The sequence below is a fragment of the Cyprinus carpio genome, chromosome A9, assembly GCF_018340385.1.
Source record: "Cyprinus carpio isolate SPL01 chromosome A9, ASM1834038v1, whole genome shotgun sequence".
Lineage (NCBI taxonomy): Eukaryota > Metazoa > Chordata > Actinopteri > Cypriniformes > Cyprinidae > Cyprinus > Cyprinus carpio.
Window position 1 is genome coordinate 19350936 of NC_056580.1, and position 16725 is coordinate 19367660.

Genomic DNA, 16725 nt, shown 5'->3' on the forward strand with positions numbered 1-16725 from the left:
ATTCTGGCAGTGGAGATCATCATCTGCATTCTGCATGTTAACTAGTTATGTGGAGGCCTTTTATTACTATTGTTAATACATCTTATTTTTAGGATTTCACCACCTTGGTACATCTGACATTAACTTATTGTTGATCTGAGAATTTTAAGTTTCATGCTTATAGTTATCTAGTGTAGGCTATTAAATGAGCATGTACATGATTAATTATAATATTTATTAATTTAGTAGACTTTGTTTAGCAGAAAATATCTGTTCGTTATTGTGCATTTACACTACAAAAACAATGTGGCCACATGATTTTTGACTACTTCATAATATGGTCCGAGTGATCAGATCCCAAAACTTGTATTTAATGCTCACCACAGAAATGGATTTTAATACCAGATGTAACTGGGGGTCATTGTTGCATTCTGGGATGTCAAAGTATGTCCTCATTCCCTGTTCAGTGGAGCCAGGCTAAATATATCCTAGATCCATCAGCCTTTGTGTTTCATTCAGAAGCCTGCTAACTCTTGAAGCTAATATTTTAGTAAGTGTGAAGGTTAGGAATGAAGACTTGATAATACCGGTGTGATGTAATGCACTTCTTTTGTCTTGGCCAGGAACTGAGGCCTTAATCGCAAAAGCTCTGATTACAGACACGCTCAACCTGTCTTTTTATATACAGCATCAGCATTTATAAGTTGCATAAAGGGCCAAATCAGATCGTGAACAGCAAGTACAGGTTAGAAAATGAGGATGTTGGACCATGGGGGAAAAAAAATGCTTGCTTTCCTTATACTAAATCATGAAAAGACATTTGGGAAATCTGAATTTGAGTCCGGTATAGCAGGCAGTTATTTTCTCTCATATAGCTATGGCATGTTGTATTATATTGACAGCTTTATCCGCATAATCACAGCAAATGTGCACGTCTATCTGCCTGTATATGAAATATGGTTTGATTTAGCGGCTCATATTTTTAACTGCTCTACACTTGGTCCCAGGTCCCAAGGCACATAAGGCACTTCCAAACAGCTCTCTCATTTCAGCATGTTTTTGATTTTATGTCGAATAAAAAATACACATAAATGGTATTATGACATTTATGCAGCACAACAGAAACAACGTGCAACAATGTGAATTTAATCAGTGCTATACACAAAGTCGAGCAGATTTCTTGATTTTTCACATGTTATTGAGGATCCCATCAGGCCGTTCTCAGCTCTCATTAATGTTTGTGGTGCTGCTAAAGACATCCTCCAGAAAGAGTGAGTAGTTGATGGTTTTAACTGCAGGGTCTGCAGCTTCTCCTCTCCAGTCTGTGTCAAACTGAAAGCAACAGCACAACGGGTTGAGAAACAGAACACAGGTTCCTGGAGCACATATGTTTAGCTGGCACTCTCATTTCATGTCTTTGCAAATTAGGGTGAACCGAGACATAGATTTATCCGGCCGGCTTGACTTTACCACATGTTAAATGTCTTGTACTTGCTATTTAAAAATGTATGACAAATGTTTAAAGACTTTGCATGCTTCAGTAAATCAGACACATAATCATCTTTTAAAAGGAATTGCTGCAGATAAGATTTTTTTTATTGCTCAATGTTAAGGTGACCAGATTTCTCAAATGAAAACTGGGAACATTTCTAGTTCAGCAGTCTATATATCATTGAAATATCCAATGGTTAATATCTATGAATTTAAAAACGGGGACAGTTTTGTTTGTTTTGAACATGTTTAATGTACTACACTGCGATGAAATATGGTATATCATACTCTGACGTACTACCATAAATTAGTGTAGTCATCAACACATACTTATGAACTGTAAAAACTGTTCAGAGTAACTCGCAGCACAATCATTTTCCTTAAACTAATGTTTATCGATGGACGATGATATCAGCAATGTTATTGATGTTAACTAAACCTAAAATGATTACAAATCTTTTTTTTAATTAAACAGAGCAGACATAAAATAAAATAAAAAAAATACTAAATGAAAATTTAAACTGAAGTACAAAAATGGCTAAAACTTAAAAAATAAAGTAAAGCTATATAGAAATATATAAAAAAATTGAATTAAATATGACAAGACTACATAACAAAATTATTAAAATGAAAAATAAAACTGAAAATACAAAGCTGAAGCTAATTCAAAATATGCAAAATGATTATAATAGTATACTAAAATAATATGAATAAATACTATAATATAAATAATATTAAAATAACACTGGATTTCAGTGCATATTGGTCACCAAAGGGGAAGAAAATGGGGCATCTGGTTACCCTGTCCCAGATGTAAAATATAGTGAGTATACATAATTTTTATGCACAGAGCTTCATGTGGTTTTTATGAAACATTGCTCTAGTCACTAGACAAGACAGGTTACACAGACCGATTGATCCTTACAGTTTCAGTGTGGTCTTGTTCTTCTTTCTTTCATACTAAGAAGTATTTGATAAATGCAGGGTAATTCACCAATGTAATGGCTGCTAGTTTAGGTTCAACAGGGGCCACAGGAAATGGCTGGAAACTGGCTAATTTAACAGTCAATAAACACCACGAAATGAGCTATGAAAAATCAGTGAGCAAAGCAAAAAACACAGAATCACACAGCCTGGCTTGCTTCTCATGGATCCATCTTGAAATCGCTATGTATGGTCCTACAATCCCTAAATACATAGAAAAGACAGCAGTGAGAAACTATCCAGACAAAACGACCACTGTCTCCCCCTGCTGGTTAGTTAAGACCCAGCAGAACTGGAAGGCTTCTCGTTGTGAGTCAGTGAGCAGATGGTTCTGCTTAGGCTCCAAGGAGGCATGCTAAATTACTGTGCTGTAATAAAAGCTCCACTTCAGAGGAGTTGTTGAGTGGGATTTTCCCAAGGCTGATTTACTTGAAATGAGGCTTGGAGGTGCTCAAAGCTTGTGGGGCCCACAGGTTACCAGGGCCTGGACCCTGACACAAACACTCTCATGTACATGTGGCCGCTTTAGCAAATGACAAAGAATGATGTCTCAAAGTAGGTGTTTGATGACAGAACAAATGGACTATTTTTTGATTGTCATCATTGCATCCAGACCGCTTTCAAACTCACCTTCACGGTGACATCTGGAAGCACAGCAGGGGTCGGGTTTTCTCTCCAGTTGATAGCGGATAGGAAGGCGTGATCTTCTCAGACTCATCTTGAAACCTGGATGTGAACATGAAAAATGCAGAAAATAAGGATGCGTTTTGGTGAAATGTTTCTTGGATAATTAAGTTGTGCTCTGTTGACCCTACTTTTCGAGGAAGGCTTTTTTTTAGGTCATCAGACAGCGGCAGTTGGAAGGCCTTCAAGATGATCTGTGCCTCTTAAGAAGAGAGATGTCCAGATCTACGGCACCATTTGAGTAGACAGAAATGAGACAAAAAGAAGAATGAGCAACTCACGTCAGCACATTCTCTAATAAATATAGAAATAAAATAAATGTAATTTTATATATATTATGTTTTTGATAGAAGTCTCTTTCAAGTATATATTTAAAAAAAAAGTATTTATTTGAATTACAGTTAACAATTTTGCAACATAACAAATGTTGTTACTGTCACTTTTAAACAATGTAATACATCCTTGCTGAATAAAAGTATTAATTTCTTTACTGACCCCAAACTTTTGAATGGTAAATATTATAAAATACATTAAAAAAATAATCGATTCCGAAATAATTGTCATGGAGTTCATGACAGACAGCTGCAGACATTCCAGGTTCATTATTTTCAGAACAACGTAAATAACTAAACTTTCCACAGGGCCATATAAACAGGACAAGCACGTTGACCTTTCGGCATTCTTCCTCATCTATTTCCCCTGCCTGCAACATGCCACAGGTCTTCATCTGTTTCCAATACTTCACTTGAACCACTGGAACTAATCACACCCCTTCAATCAAAAGCAGACTGATGGTGATTCTACCTCACCGTGATTGTTAGTGGTTAACATCAGTGCCTGCATGACTCTGAATAGCTGAAATAGGGTGTCCTTAAGGAACAGTGAGGAATGATTTTGTGGTTCTGTATGAATATATGTTATGTCGAATAGAATATTATGAAGTAAACAGTGGCAAAATGTTTGTATTATTTTGTTTCATTTGCTTAGAAGATGAAGTGAATGCACAAAAAAAATTATTTTGAATCTAGACCCCCAAAAAACTAGTTAATTACAGACCGATCTCGAATCTCCCCTTTCTGTCCAAGATACTAGAAAAGGTAGTATCCTCACAATTATATTCCTTCTTAAAGAAAAATGGTATCTGTGAGGATTTCCAGTCAGGATTTAGACTGTATCATAGTACTGAGACTGCTCTCCTTAGAGTTACAAATGACCTGCTCTTATCATCTGATCGTGGTTGTATCTCTCTATTAGTGCTATTGGATCTTAGCACTGCGTTCGACACTATTGACCACAACATTTTTTTGCATAGACTAGAAAACTTTGTTGGCATTAATGGAAGTGCATTAACATGGTTTAAATCATACTTATATGACCGCCATCAATTCGTAGCAGTGAATGAAGAGGTATCATATCGATTACAAGTGCAGCATGGAGTACCTCAAGGCTCAGTACTAGGGACGTTACTCTTCATGCTTCACATTGTTACCCTTGGGAGATATCATCAGGAAACACGGTGTTAGCTTTCACTGTTATGGTGATGATACTCAGCTCTATATTTCTTCGTGGGCCTGTGAAATATACCAATTTGAAAAACTATATGGAATGCATAGTCGGTATAAAAAACTGGATGATGAGTAATTTCTTACTGCTAAATTCAGAAAAAACAGAGGTGTTAATTATAGGACCTAAAACTCTACATGTAATAACCTAGAACGCTGTTTAAGACTTGATGGCTGCTCTGTCAATTCTTTGTCATTAGTTAGGAACTTAGGTGTGCTATTTGATAGCAATCTTTCCTTAGAAAGCCACGTTTCTAGCATTTGTAAAACTGCATTTTTCCATCTCAAAAATATATCTAAATTACGGCCTATGCTCTAAATGTCAAATGCAGAAATGTTAATCCATGCGTTTTTGACCTCAAGGTTAGATTATTGTAATGCTTTATTGGGTAGTTGATCTGCATGCTTAATAAACAAACTCCAGATAGTCCAAAATGCAGCAACTAGAGTTCTTACTAGAACCAGGAAGTATGACCATATTAGCCCGGTTCTGTCAACACTGAACTGGCTCCCTATTAAACATCGTATAGATTTTAAAATCTTGTTTATTACTTATAAAGCCCTGAATGGTGTAGCATCTCAGTATTTGAACGAGCTCTTGTTACATTATAGTTCTCAAAACTCTGGCAATTTGATAATACCTAGAATATCAAAGTCAACTGCGGGCGGCAGATCCTTTCCTTATTTAGTGCCTAAACTCTGGAATAACCTACCTAATATTGTTCGGGAGGCAGACACACTCTGTCAGTTTAAATCTAGATTAAAGACCCGTCTCTTTTACCTGGCTTACATATAACACACTAATACGCTTCTAATATCCAAATCCGTTAAAGGATTTTTAGGCTGCATTAATTAGGTCAACCGGAACCGGGAACACTTCCCATAACACCCGATTTACTTGCTACATCGTTAGAAGAATGGCATCTACGCTAATATTAGTCTGTTTCTCTCTTGTTCCGAGGACACCGCAGCCACCAGATCCAGTCTGTATCCAGGTCAGATGGTCACTGCAGTCACCCGGATCCAGTACGTATCCAGGCCAGATGGTGGATCAGCACCTAGAAAGGACCTCTACAGACCTGAATGTCAGCGGAGACCAGGACAACTAGATGAGCCCCAGATACAGACCCCCTGTAAAGACCATGTCTCAGACGACCACCTGGACAAGACCACAGGAAACAGATGATTCTTCTGCACAATCTGACTTTGCTGCAGCCTGGAATTGAACTGCTGGTTTCATCTGGCCAGAGGAGAACTGGCCCCCCGACTGAGCCTGGTTTCTCCCAAGGTTTTTTCTCCATTCTGTCACCAAAGGAGTTTTGGTTCCTTGCCGCTGTCACCTCTGGCTTGCTTAGTTCATTTACAGCGATATCGTTGACTTGATTGCAAATGATTGCACAGATATTATTTAAACTGAACTGAGCTGCATGATGACATCACTGAATTCAATGATGAACTGCCTTTAACTGTCATTTTTCATTATTGACACACTGTTTTCCTAATTAATGTTCTTCAGTTGCTTTGACACAATCTGTTTTGTTTAAAGCGCTATATAAATCAAGGTGACTTGACTTGACTTAAAAATAAGCAGCCAATTCTAAATGTGAAATTTATCACAAAAAAAATCACAAGAATAAATATTTTAAATATTTGTCTATATTGACAGCCTTATGTGCACAATTACATAAAAAGATACAAAATATATCTAAAAATATATAATATAAAATAAAAGAAAATCTATTTAAAAAAGTTTGACTTGAGACTTGACAAAGTGAAAGATGATTAAATAGAGGAAACTCTGCTCGAGTGCTTGAACTCATTCAGACAAGGGACTTTAAGATGACTTATTTAAAATAAGACAAAGGAACTAAACTCAAATTTAAGATATTCCATAGTTTTTGGATATTTGTTTATAATGAATGTAAATTTTTCCTAGTCATGCAAAGCTTTAAAATATTTTGGGTGAGTGAAGGGGGCCTTTACATATTGTTGTGGACAATAGGGAGCTTTGAAGTCAAAAATTTTGAGATCCACTGGTGTAAATCAAATTATTTATTATTGTTAGTTATTTAATCATTTATTGGTTGCACTTAAAGTGAGAAGTTTTACATCTAGTCACATTATGCTAACAAATAAATCAGACAATGCACTGGCAATTTAGTGATATCCACACAGTTTAGTTCTTGATCAGTCTTGAGTCCTTTTAGTCTGAGACCGTGGCAAGACCGAGTACAAATGTGGTTGATTACTCTACAACACTAGTTTTTATGACACAACAGTGATGTGTATGTTAGGAATAAGAGTTTAGTACAGTTACACACAAGATGTTATGTACCTTTTATTTGTGTACTTTGGCCAGCTCCTTACCTGAATGAAATATGGAATGAAGCCAGTGTTGCTTGGGTTATTCATGGTGAAGAACCGTTTTACCACCTTCTTCTCTTCCTCACTGATGGATTTTACCTTGCTAATAATGGTGTCAATATTGGCCTTAGGGAACTAAGTAATTGAGAAACATAGGTGAAGGGATTTCAGTGAAGTTTCTGTGTAAAACAGTTTTAATCAAAACAGAAGAGACTATATGATTTTTGCGTGTTACCTCATCTGCATGCTGCTCCATGTAGTTGAATGTAAATTAATCAGCATTCAGCAGCTGGATGGGCTGATTGTTCAGATCCAGCCGAGCTCCCACATACAAATCCTGAGCTGTGAAATACTTGAACACCTCACTCTTAAACAACTCCTGTCCTGGCTTCTTCACTTGACCTCTCTTTAAAAACCTGCCCCCAATCACACCTTAAACACAAGAACAATGGAATAACAAAGCAGAATCTTAATTTTTTAACTGATCTGTTTTTAAAAGAACAGGATGGCAGTACCTGAGTTTCTCTGAGGAGGTATAAAGACTGCTATGGTGAGGTACACCTATATGATAAAAACACATTCCTTGTCGATAGGACTGTCTGTCAGCATTTTTGCCACAAATCTTAACACATTGCTCACCAGACCTTGCCTAAAGTAAATAAAAAAGCTTCATTTATCATCTGGCTAAAGAATGTTTTGTTACAATAGACAGGAATCAATATTTAAATTTTTTTTATCATTGGTTGGACATTTTAAAATCAAACTAATCATATAGATGCACCATGTTTTTGCCTAGACTTTGAAATTTGTTTGAGCTTATTTGTTTTCCTCATTTAAAAAGTGTATTTATTTGTCCTATTTCATTTGTATACAGAATAAAACATCGAAACAATCCACTAGAGTTTGAGTATTATGTTTTTGAAATGGCTATTTTAAAGAGATAGTTTACCCAAATCTAAAAATTATGTCATTATTTACTCAGTCGCATGTCATTCTCAACCTGTATGACTGACTTTGTTCTTCAGAATACAAAAAAATACTTTTTGAAAAATGATTTTGGCTAATACTGTTACAAACAGTTTTGGTTAACAATGACTAATACTGTGTGCAAAAAAACAAAAAAGCACACATTTCTCAAAATATCTTATACTGATTCGAAACAACATGAGGGTGAGTAAATGATGACAGAGTTTCCATTTTTGGGTGAAGTATCTCTTTAAAAAGTGCTTGTACAGCTCTTGTTTATGAGATGTATACCATGAATGTTTAATGTGTTGTTAAATGCAGTTTGATTTCACAAATGTAATGTAAGAGTCATCATTAGGGGGTTGACCGATAATCGGTCTGGGGTGTGTTTCCTGTTCAACGACGTAACTCACTGATTAACCACCACAGTACGATCCATTGTTGGTGAAACAAAGTTTGTCTATTATCAAAGACTATAGAATACCCAAGACGTGTCACTCGTATAGTTTTGAATGGGGAAAAATGCAACACTCAATATGGCCGCTTAAAGGGATACTCCACCCCAAAATGAAAATATTGTCATTAATCACTTACCCCATGTCGTTCCGAACCCTTAAATGCTCCGTTCGTCTTTGGAACACAATTTAAGGTATTTTGGATGAAAACCTGGATGCTTGAGACTGTCCCACAGACTGCCAAATAAATAACAGTGTCAAGGTCCATAAAAGGTATGAAAGACGTCTTCAGAATACTCCATCTGCCATCAGATGTGCAATCTGGGTTATATAAAGTGACGGGAACACTTTTTGTAAGCGAATAAAACAACAATAATGACTTTATTCAATAATTCCTTTGTCAACGGTCTCCTCTGTGTCTCTTCATATCACTGTATCCTGTGTATGCTCGTTTGTGTCATCTGCACCACAATGATGCACTGTCTTATTTCAAATCAAAGCTAAATAAATGTATAAACAGCGCATCCTTGTGGTGCGGATGACACAGAAGAGTTTACACAGCATACGGTGATATGCTGTTCTTTTTAGCTTCCTATGCATCAAAAATCCTTTCCATTCATCAAAGTCCTTCATTTCGTGAGCACCAAATCAGCATATTAGAATGGAGGATCATTTGACACTGAAGACTGGAGTAATGGCTGCTCATAGACTAAACAGACTAAACTGCATCTGACATTTTGTGCCAAGTATTCTTATATGCTCACTATACTAATGGACTCCCTAACTTTACTAGAAAGTTTGAAGATCTGTCCTCTTTCCAACTTACATTGCCTGTTCTTTAAATATTTAGTTCACCAGACCAACAAGATCAGATGGGTCTTGGATCCTTACTAACTTTCAAGAAGTTTCCTTGCTTATTCAATGTGTGTTTAGTCCTGTCACTTAGCTGCTTTGAGGTATACTATCTATAAAAGAATCCTTTACTTAGAAGAGCCTTCTTTTTCCCTTCAAACTCTATGCCTGCCAATGTACGACAATGTATTGTCTAAAGCAAATTGAGTGAGACAGTAATTTGCAGCGTGATACTAGTTCTGGGATTATATTTGGAAGCAAAGAACTATGAAAACAATGTATAACAAAAAACTGACCTGCAAAAGTGTGTTTTACATCGGAAGTATCATGAGATTGTGTTTGAGCTTCTGATTATTTATGAAGGGCATGTGTTCATCCATGTGCTCTTCTGCAAAGTGCTGCACTTAACTGATAAAGGAGAACTTTAGTAGGACAGACAAGGGTCTAAAGTCTTCTGTCAAAATGATCAGAAAGCCAGTAAGGAGCTGATATGTTGTTTTGATGTAACATTAATGGTTGTAATATTAAGGTTGCAATATTTTGATGTAATATTAAGGGAAGCATATACTCAGAACGTCCTAAGGGAGATTAGCTCCGCTGGTTACCTGTCTTTTCCCCTAAGCTTTCTGAAGTCCTTCTGTGGAGGTTTAAGCAGCAAACTCTGACAGGAGCACAGCGAATCTTCCTCAGATCCAAATCCAATGTAGGGTGGCATCTGTCTGGCTGGTTTTGAAGGGGGCGAGGCCTTGTATGAGACAGGTGTTTAGTCCTCTGTGAAGCCACACAGGAAGAAAACATCAAACACAGACACATTTAAGCAGACCTAAGCATGAAAAACCGGAAGTGAGGCCAGACAGGTTAAATTTTCCCATATGAATTCAGTCTTCATCCTCTTAACCTCTGAGAAATGAACAAGTGCTTCATCAGAGCATGTGTCAACCTGGCTCCATTAGGCTCATGTGTAACTAATGCTACGATCTCTTCAGTCGGCATAACGCTGCAGCTGACAGATGCACACTTGTTACCACTGGCATGGAGTGTGCTCGTGTGCTTCTCACGTCCAGGTGTTTGAAGATAAAGAGGCCAGGCTGGTCATTGCTCATATCTGCTGTCCAAAAACTTGTCACCTTGAGGTGTCAATCAGTTGTGCTCCTTTAGTCTTCTGCTGTTCAATGCATGTTATTCTGACAGTTATTCACAGAGATGAAAGCACACTAGAAAGTATTAGTGTCTCATAGAGACGTGGGATTTACGACAGGAAGACTTTGAAAATAACGAACAGCTTTTCAGACCACATAGATGCAATGTGTGCTGAGAATGAGTGATTGGGGTATGTACATTTTCAGTTCACTACAAAAAGCAGTAGAGCATACGACTGCACATGTTCTGGAGAGTTTGACAAAATAAATATGAATTCATCACATTGTTCTAAAGTCACAGGTGAAACTCAATACTGACACCATGTGGTGATTAATAGTGGTGCCAAACCCCTCCCTCTAAAAGTTTTCAAAACCACCTTAAATAAAAAATAATCCATTCTCCTATTCTATACTATAACATGCTATTTATATACTCTTTTACCTGTAAAGAATTCAATTATTCATTTACACAAAGCTATTTAACCACAAATCATGAAATGTGACATATTAATCAAATATAATGTTAGGCCACTATCATCTATAAAAGCATAAATACTACTCCTTTCCCTTGAGTCTTGACGTAACTCACCAATACCATATTTAGAGCGATAATACTCTTTAGTGAAGTTGTCGCAGTCACATATTATCACCCTACGACCCCACACATTAATGACTCCTCCAATAGTCAGGTCACGGTCTTTATGGAACTCTTCTTCTACTGCTCCAGTCTGTAAAATGTTAAGGAGACATTGACATAATAGCCCATTAAACTGAAACAGCTAGCTACTAAGTAAACAATTTCAAAATTGTATTTATAAAAATAAACTCTTTTTGTCAGTACTTACTTTGAGGCTATCCAAAATGTAGCGTTCTCCTTGTCCGACTGGTCCAAATGCATTGAGGACTCTGCGGTCTGTTATTTCTCCAGGCTGACGTTTGGGAATAGGAGCCTGCTGTTTGACAGAATCAAGAGTAAAATAATTGTAATTTTTTCATAATTTGAAGGACAAGTGAAATTTGCTAATGGGTTCATAATTATTTTCTCACTGGGGGATTCCTGCAAAACCTTTTTAGATGACATTTAGTGAAAGGCAAGAGAATGAGTGACAAGACTACATAACAACAGAAAAAAACCCTGAACAAATCCTTCTTCCCTCATAATGAGTTTGGGCTGCAAAACAAGCAGGGAGCAAACTGAAAAGTGCTTCAGGGAAACTGGATGTTCTTTCAGCCCTGTCAGTCTGGATAAAAGCTTGGCATGGAGGATGGAGAAATTTGTCCAAGCAAAAGAGGAAAGAGGAAACTGATAACCACTTTGTCTTGTCTAAGGAGGGAACAAACTGGATTGAACAATAACCATTTCATTTCAGATTTTTCAAACACACTCATTGAAATCATCACCTCTGCATTTATTTGATCAAAGTACAGTAAAAACAGTAATATTGTGAAATATTATAACAATATAAAACAACTATTTTATATTTGAATATAATTTAAAATGTAATTTATTTCTGTGATGGCAAAGCTGAATTTAGTGCTCAAGAAAAACAGTAATTTTTATTATGAGGATGTGTTAATAAATTATGGATATGCTAATTTATTTATTTATTTTTTGCAGGGTGTTTTTTTTTTACAAACCTTGGGAAGCTTGCCCCTGTGCAGAAATTTAGGGACAGTGTCTCGGCCAGAGTTTGGAAGGACAAATTCGTAAATTTCCATTGTGTCATCTGCCAGGAAGTAATGCAAGATCAGCTCTCTGGGGTCTCCAAACATGCTCTCAGTATCATCCCAGTAGCAGCAGAAGCCCAGGACTTTGCGGTCATGTTCCAAAAACTGCTTCAGGTTATCTATTCTTTCATACGGCCACAGAGGCTTCATGTTCCCCTCCATCTGTGAGAGAGAAATAAACAGTAGAATATTAAAGTATTGATATTGTTATTTATACACGGTGCTTTCTTACCTCTTGTCGATGGGTGGTATAGGGATCTGCTGGCATGGAAGAAGGGGGGTGTAGGGGGGTGCACCCCCATTTTCATCAAGAAGTTGCGTGTGAAGGGGTCACAGTCTGTAATCATAAAGGTTCTGGAATAGAATGCTATTTCCTGATTGATGTTAAAATGGTGCACATTGTAGAAGCAATCATCTTTAGGAGCTGGGAGAGAAATGCGGTGCCTCTGATTCACGGTTCCTACATAGGAGGAGACCAGCTGCATTTAAACAGGATGTTTTTACTGGTTTGTCATTAATCAGGGTGCTATACATTTGATTTTGATAGTTTATCCTGTGGGATTCCACTGTTTTTGAGCTCTGGCTCCTCTACTTGTATGGTGTCATCCTCCAGATAGAAGTAAATCTTGCACTAACGCACTGTGTATTTTTCTTCCCTCCTCTGAGGTACAGTTTCTTGGAAATAAGCATCAAAACACAGGACCTTAAGGTAAGAAACTAGTGAGGAATATTAATATACTTTGCACTAGGTAAAAAAAAAAAGGTTGATTACCAACTTGTTTGTCAAAAAAACCCATGCTGGAGCATCACTGCCCGCTCCCTTTGGGTCTTGCGCTCTGCCCCAGGAGAAGTTCCTCCAGGGCCCGGCTTCTCTGCCCCAACCATCACGGCTACACCATTTGAAGAATCAAAATGCTAAGATTTGTGAAATCTGTCTTTTCCAAGCTGGAAAAGAAAATGGACTCTAAAATGTTTTCATAGTGTTTTTATGACAGCATTTCTATCAATTTAACTTGTTCTGTCGTTTCTACTCCATTTTATGTGTTTTTGGTGTTCTTCATCAGTAATTAACTTAGTAACGTTAGTTGAAAAATATAATGAACTTCACTGCAGGTTGTGAATTTTGCACCATTTTATGCAATAGTGACTAACTAACTAACTAAACAGTATAGTATATAAGTTATATCCTACACACACACACTTATTATTTTCAGTTTAAGTAAATATGAGCAAACTGCTCCAGATACTAACACAGCTAGCAATACTTAAACAGCTCTTATTCACAGAAAGCTATTTTCCCTCAAAACAGACAGAACATTTTTACAAATAATTTTGATATTACTTACATTTCTATTGACTGAATTTCCAGACAACATTGGTGACGCCATTATTAGCAGCAAGCGACAATGCAGGACTACCCCAGACAGCTGGGAACCGGTCGCCAAGGTAACAACTTGTTTGCAAATATCATTGGTAGGCAACGAAAGGCAGATCACGTGACAGACACTGTTTGCATTAGTCCAATGTTTTCGTTTAAAAGACATTAATCATATTTCAGGCATCTCAAGAAGTTTTTGTTTTGGCCAGTTTTGAATATCTCTGTTTCATAACGCACAATATGCATTGAGTGATAACTAAATAAATAAGACGGTCAGAAATAATTAATAAATTATTATTTTAAGATAACATAAAGTACTTTTGATGAACATACAGTAGGACCTTCTTCCGAATCTCTTCAGCCAATGTGTTATGTTACTGTAAACTGCATGATCTATATGATTATTAACTGGGTGGCCAAATTCTCAAATGTACTTAAACCTGTACAAAAAAAAAAAAAAAAAAAAATTAAAAAATTAAATAAAAACCCGCATTTAATTAAGTCCATGCTGTTATACATCAAGATGTTTCTAAACCTTTGTTAAGTTTTTGTAAATAACCAGACAGACATCATTTTTATTATGTCCACAAACATGTTATTGGTGGGTTATTCTGTATATTAAATTATCCATCACAAAGCACTCCAAAAAGAATAAATGCCTCTGGACACGTAAATATTAAGGAAATTATTACAACTAACTCGAATAATGTATTGTCAAAAACAAAATACAACAATAAACACTTTAGTTGTATATGTAATATACTTCATGCTGATGTCTTTATAATTAAGGGTAGGCAAACTAATATAAAAAATAACATAAAACCACACCACCAATTTTTGTATAAAGTTATTGGCACAATATCTCTCTCTTCATCAGAAAGATTAAGCTATGTACAGTTAAGAACAACATTTTGGAGGAATATATTTAGAACAACAGTTCAGCAAACGACTGCTTCAGACAATACATCAAGTTTCAGTGTTGTATCGCTGCGATACAGAGGTAAGGGAGAATTTTAATGTGCAAACTACTTATATCAGTGGCAATACAGAGTAGATCCAGGTTTCACTTAGGATGCCAGGCCCAGCAGAAATCCTCCAACAAATCCCCCCGAGATAACAATATTCCTCTTCACAAATTCTGTCGACTGTATAAGAAAAATACACCACTTACAGAACGTAGGACAGTGTCACAACTTTCTAAAGTGTTAAATAATAATACAAAATACTTTATAGAATTGTGGGAGCTCAACATAGCTAGTAGACTGTTATATGAAGTCATGATGAATGTATGAAAGAATACCCACTTCTTCTATGAAGGAACTGAGCTCGGGGGCTGCTTTGTTTGCATTTTTCTTCAAATGCTTTTTAGCTTTATTGACATCCTTTTCCACTTTCCTCCAGTCAACCTGCACATAGCCACTGTGGTTGGCAATCTGAAACGAGAACAGGAAGATTTTTTTCCCCCTCAAGTAAGATTACATAGAAGCATAAAAAACCCTTAAAGGAATAGTGAAAAATGCTCATTTGCTGATTATTTACTCACCCTCTGACCATCCAATGAGTTTGAGAAACAATCATTGGAACATATTTGGAGAAATTTAGCATTACGTCACTTGTTTCTCTGCAGTGAATGGGTGCCGTCAGAATGAGAAAGCAATATTTTGGATAGAGGGCTTGTATTTTGGTCGGAAGGATCTGTTTGAAGTTAAAAGTTGTGTTTTGGATTATTGTGATGTTTTATCAGCTGTTTGAACTCTTATTTTGACGGCACCCAGCAACATAGGATCCATTCGTGAGCAAGTCATGAAATGCTTAATTTCTCCAAGCACGTCTACATGGATAGCCTGAGAGTGAGTAAACATTTAACAAATTTTCATTTTTGAGTGAACTATTCCTTTAACAATGGCTATGACATATGATGCAAGCATTTTAATAATCCATACTTGCAGCAAAAGAAATCCCCCTCCAACAGCAGTAGCCACAACTTTCCCAACTCTCTGAAAAAGATAACCAGCACACCTAGAGGACACAGATTTTAAGTAATTAATGCACTTATTATAACGCATAAATGCAGTTATTTCAAACATTTAGAATAGAAAAGACTACAGCACATGTGGAATAGCTTAGGTTTCTTGATCTGTATTGACACTAACCATCCTGTCACTCCGCCCATCATGATCTGTGAAGCCACAGAGTACTTTTCTGCAATGGGTCCTGTGCTGTTCCCAAAAACACGACTCCACCATTGATGCCTCCTGGCATAATCCGTGATGTTAACCACCTCAAAAAATTCATCTTCACGCTCTGCGTCTACATCTGAAAACACAAGTAACTGTTATCATACACGAAGTGATCACAAAGCTTTGATGCAAGTGAAAATACACCTTCATATAATTAATTAAGACGTTTTGCACTGGTAAACAATTGGCACACAGATTATTATTTCCACCCGAGAAGCAACTGTAGGTTTTACACAAACTGTTTTACATTATTTTATATTTAAGATGAACCTTTTACCGATCTGCTTAAAAAACAAAGTAGAAAAATAGCATGAACCTTTCATTAGGTGTAACACTTATAATAACCTCACCATCGCACCTTATACTGAAATATCAAATCTGATAGCAAGACACTTCAGAGGATATTTAGAATTTATTCACTGACATGCAGGTAAAAAAAGACATGAATGGGAATTAAAACACTATGAGGTTATTTTCCGAGATTTAGCACATGATAAGTGTAGTCTGCCGACATAATAATCGATTATTATGCTGCTCTGCTACATTGGAGACACTTGGAATCGCATTGCATATAACCTGTATGATTAAATAAACACGTTGTCAACCAAGACTATTTATTCAAATGTTTGGTTGGCAAATTTATTTACCTTCACCGCGATCCGCCATTTTATGAGGCTCTGTTCACACCGCGTTCGAAACCGCCGCAGCTCTACGCAAAAACCTACGCAGTTTACGTCCAATCACGGTCCACGGACTCATACGATCGCTTCTATGTGTTATTCACAAAATAGTTCACAAATTGTTTCAAGTGTAATTTTAACATTTTAAATAATTATTGTTTACCTGCAGTATCAGAAGTCTTTACACATACCGTCTGAAGCTGGCTTAATTTCATATAAGAAA

The 16725-nt window shown here is 36.6% G+C and overlaps 1 protein-coding gene and 1 pseudogene across 1 annotated transcript; both read right to left on the minus strand.

Moving 5' to 3' along the window:
- Positions 1 to 208: 208 nt before the first annotated feature.
- Positions 209 to 13728, minus strand: LOC109079084 (annotated as a pseudogene).
- Positions 13729 to 13860: 132 nt separating this feature from the next.
- On the minus strand, positions 13861 to 16625 carry LOC109082204 (FUN14 domain-containing protein 1-like). The gene is made up of 5 exons (XM_042763993.1): positions 16470 to 16625; positions 15736 to 15898; positions 15526 to 15601; positions 14887 to 15015; positions 13861 to 14727 (listed from the first exon to the last, which is right to left on the minus strand). Exons 1-5 carry the CDS (start codon positions 16486 to 16488, stop codon positions 14650 to 14652), a joined length of 465 nt encoding a protein of 154 aa, XP_042619927.1. The 5' UTR covers positions 16489 to 16625; the 3' UTR covers positions 13861 to 14649.
- Positions 16626 to 16725: the final 100 nt, after the last annotated feature.

Bases quoted from the DNA above. Each gene is read 5' to 3' on its own strand.
- LOC109082204 (XM_042763993.1), bottom strand. The intron at 15,602-15,735 runs GTTAGTGTCAAT...TGTGTCCTCTAG, and splicing joins ATGGGCGGAGTGACAGGATG to GTGTGCTGGTTATCTTTTTC. The intron at 15,016-15,525 runs GTATGGATTATT...TTCTCGTTTCAG, and splicing joins GGGGATTTCTTTTGCTGCAA to ATTGCCAACCACAGTGGCTA.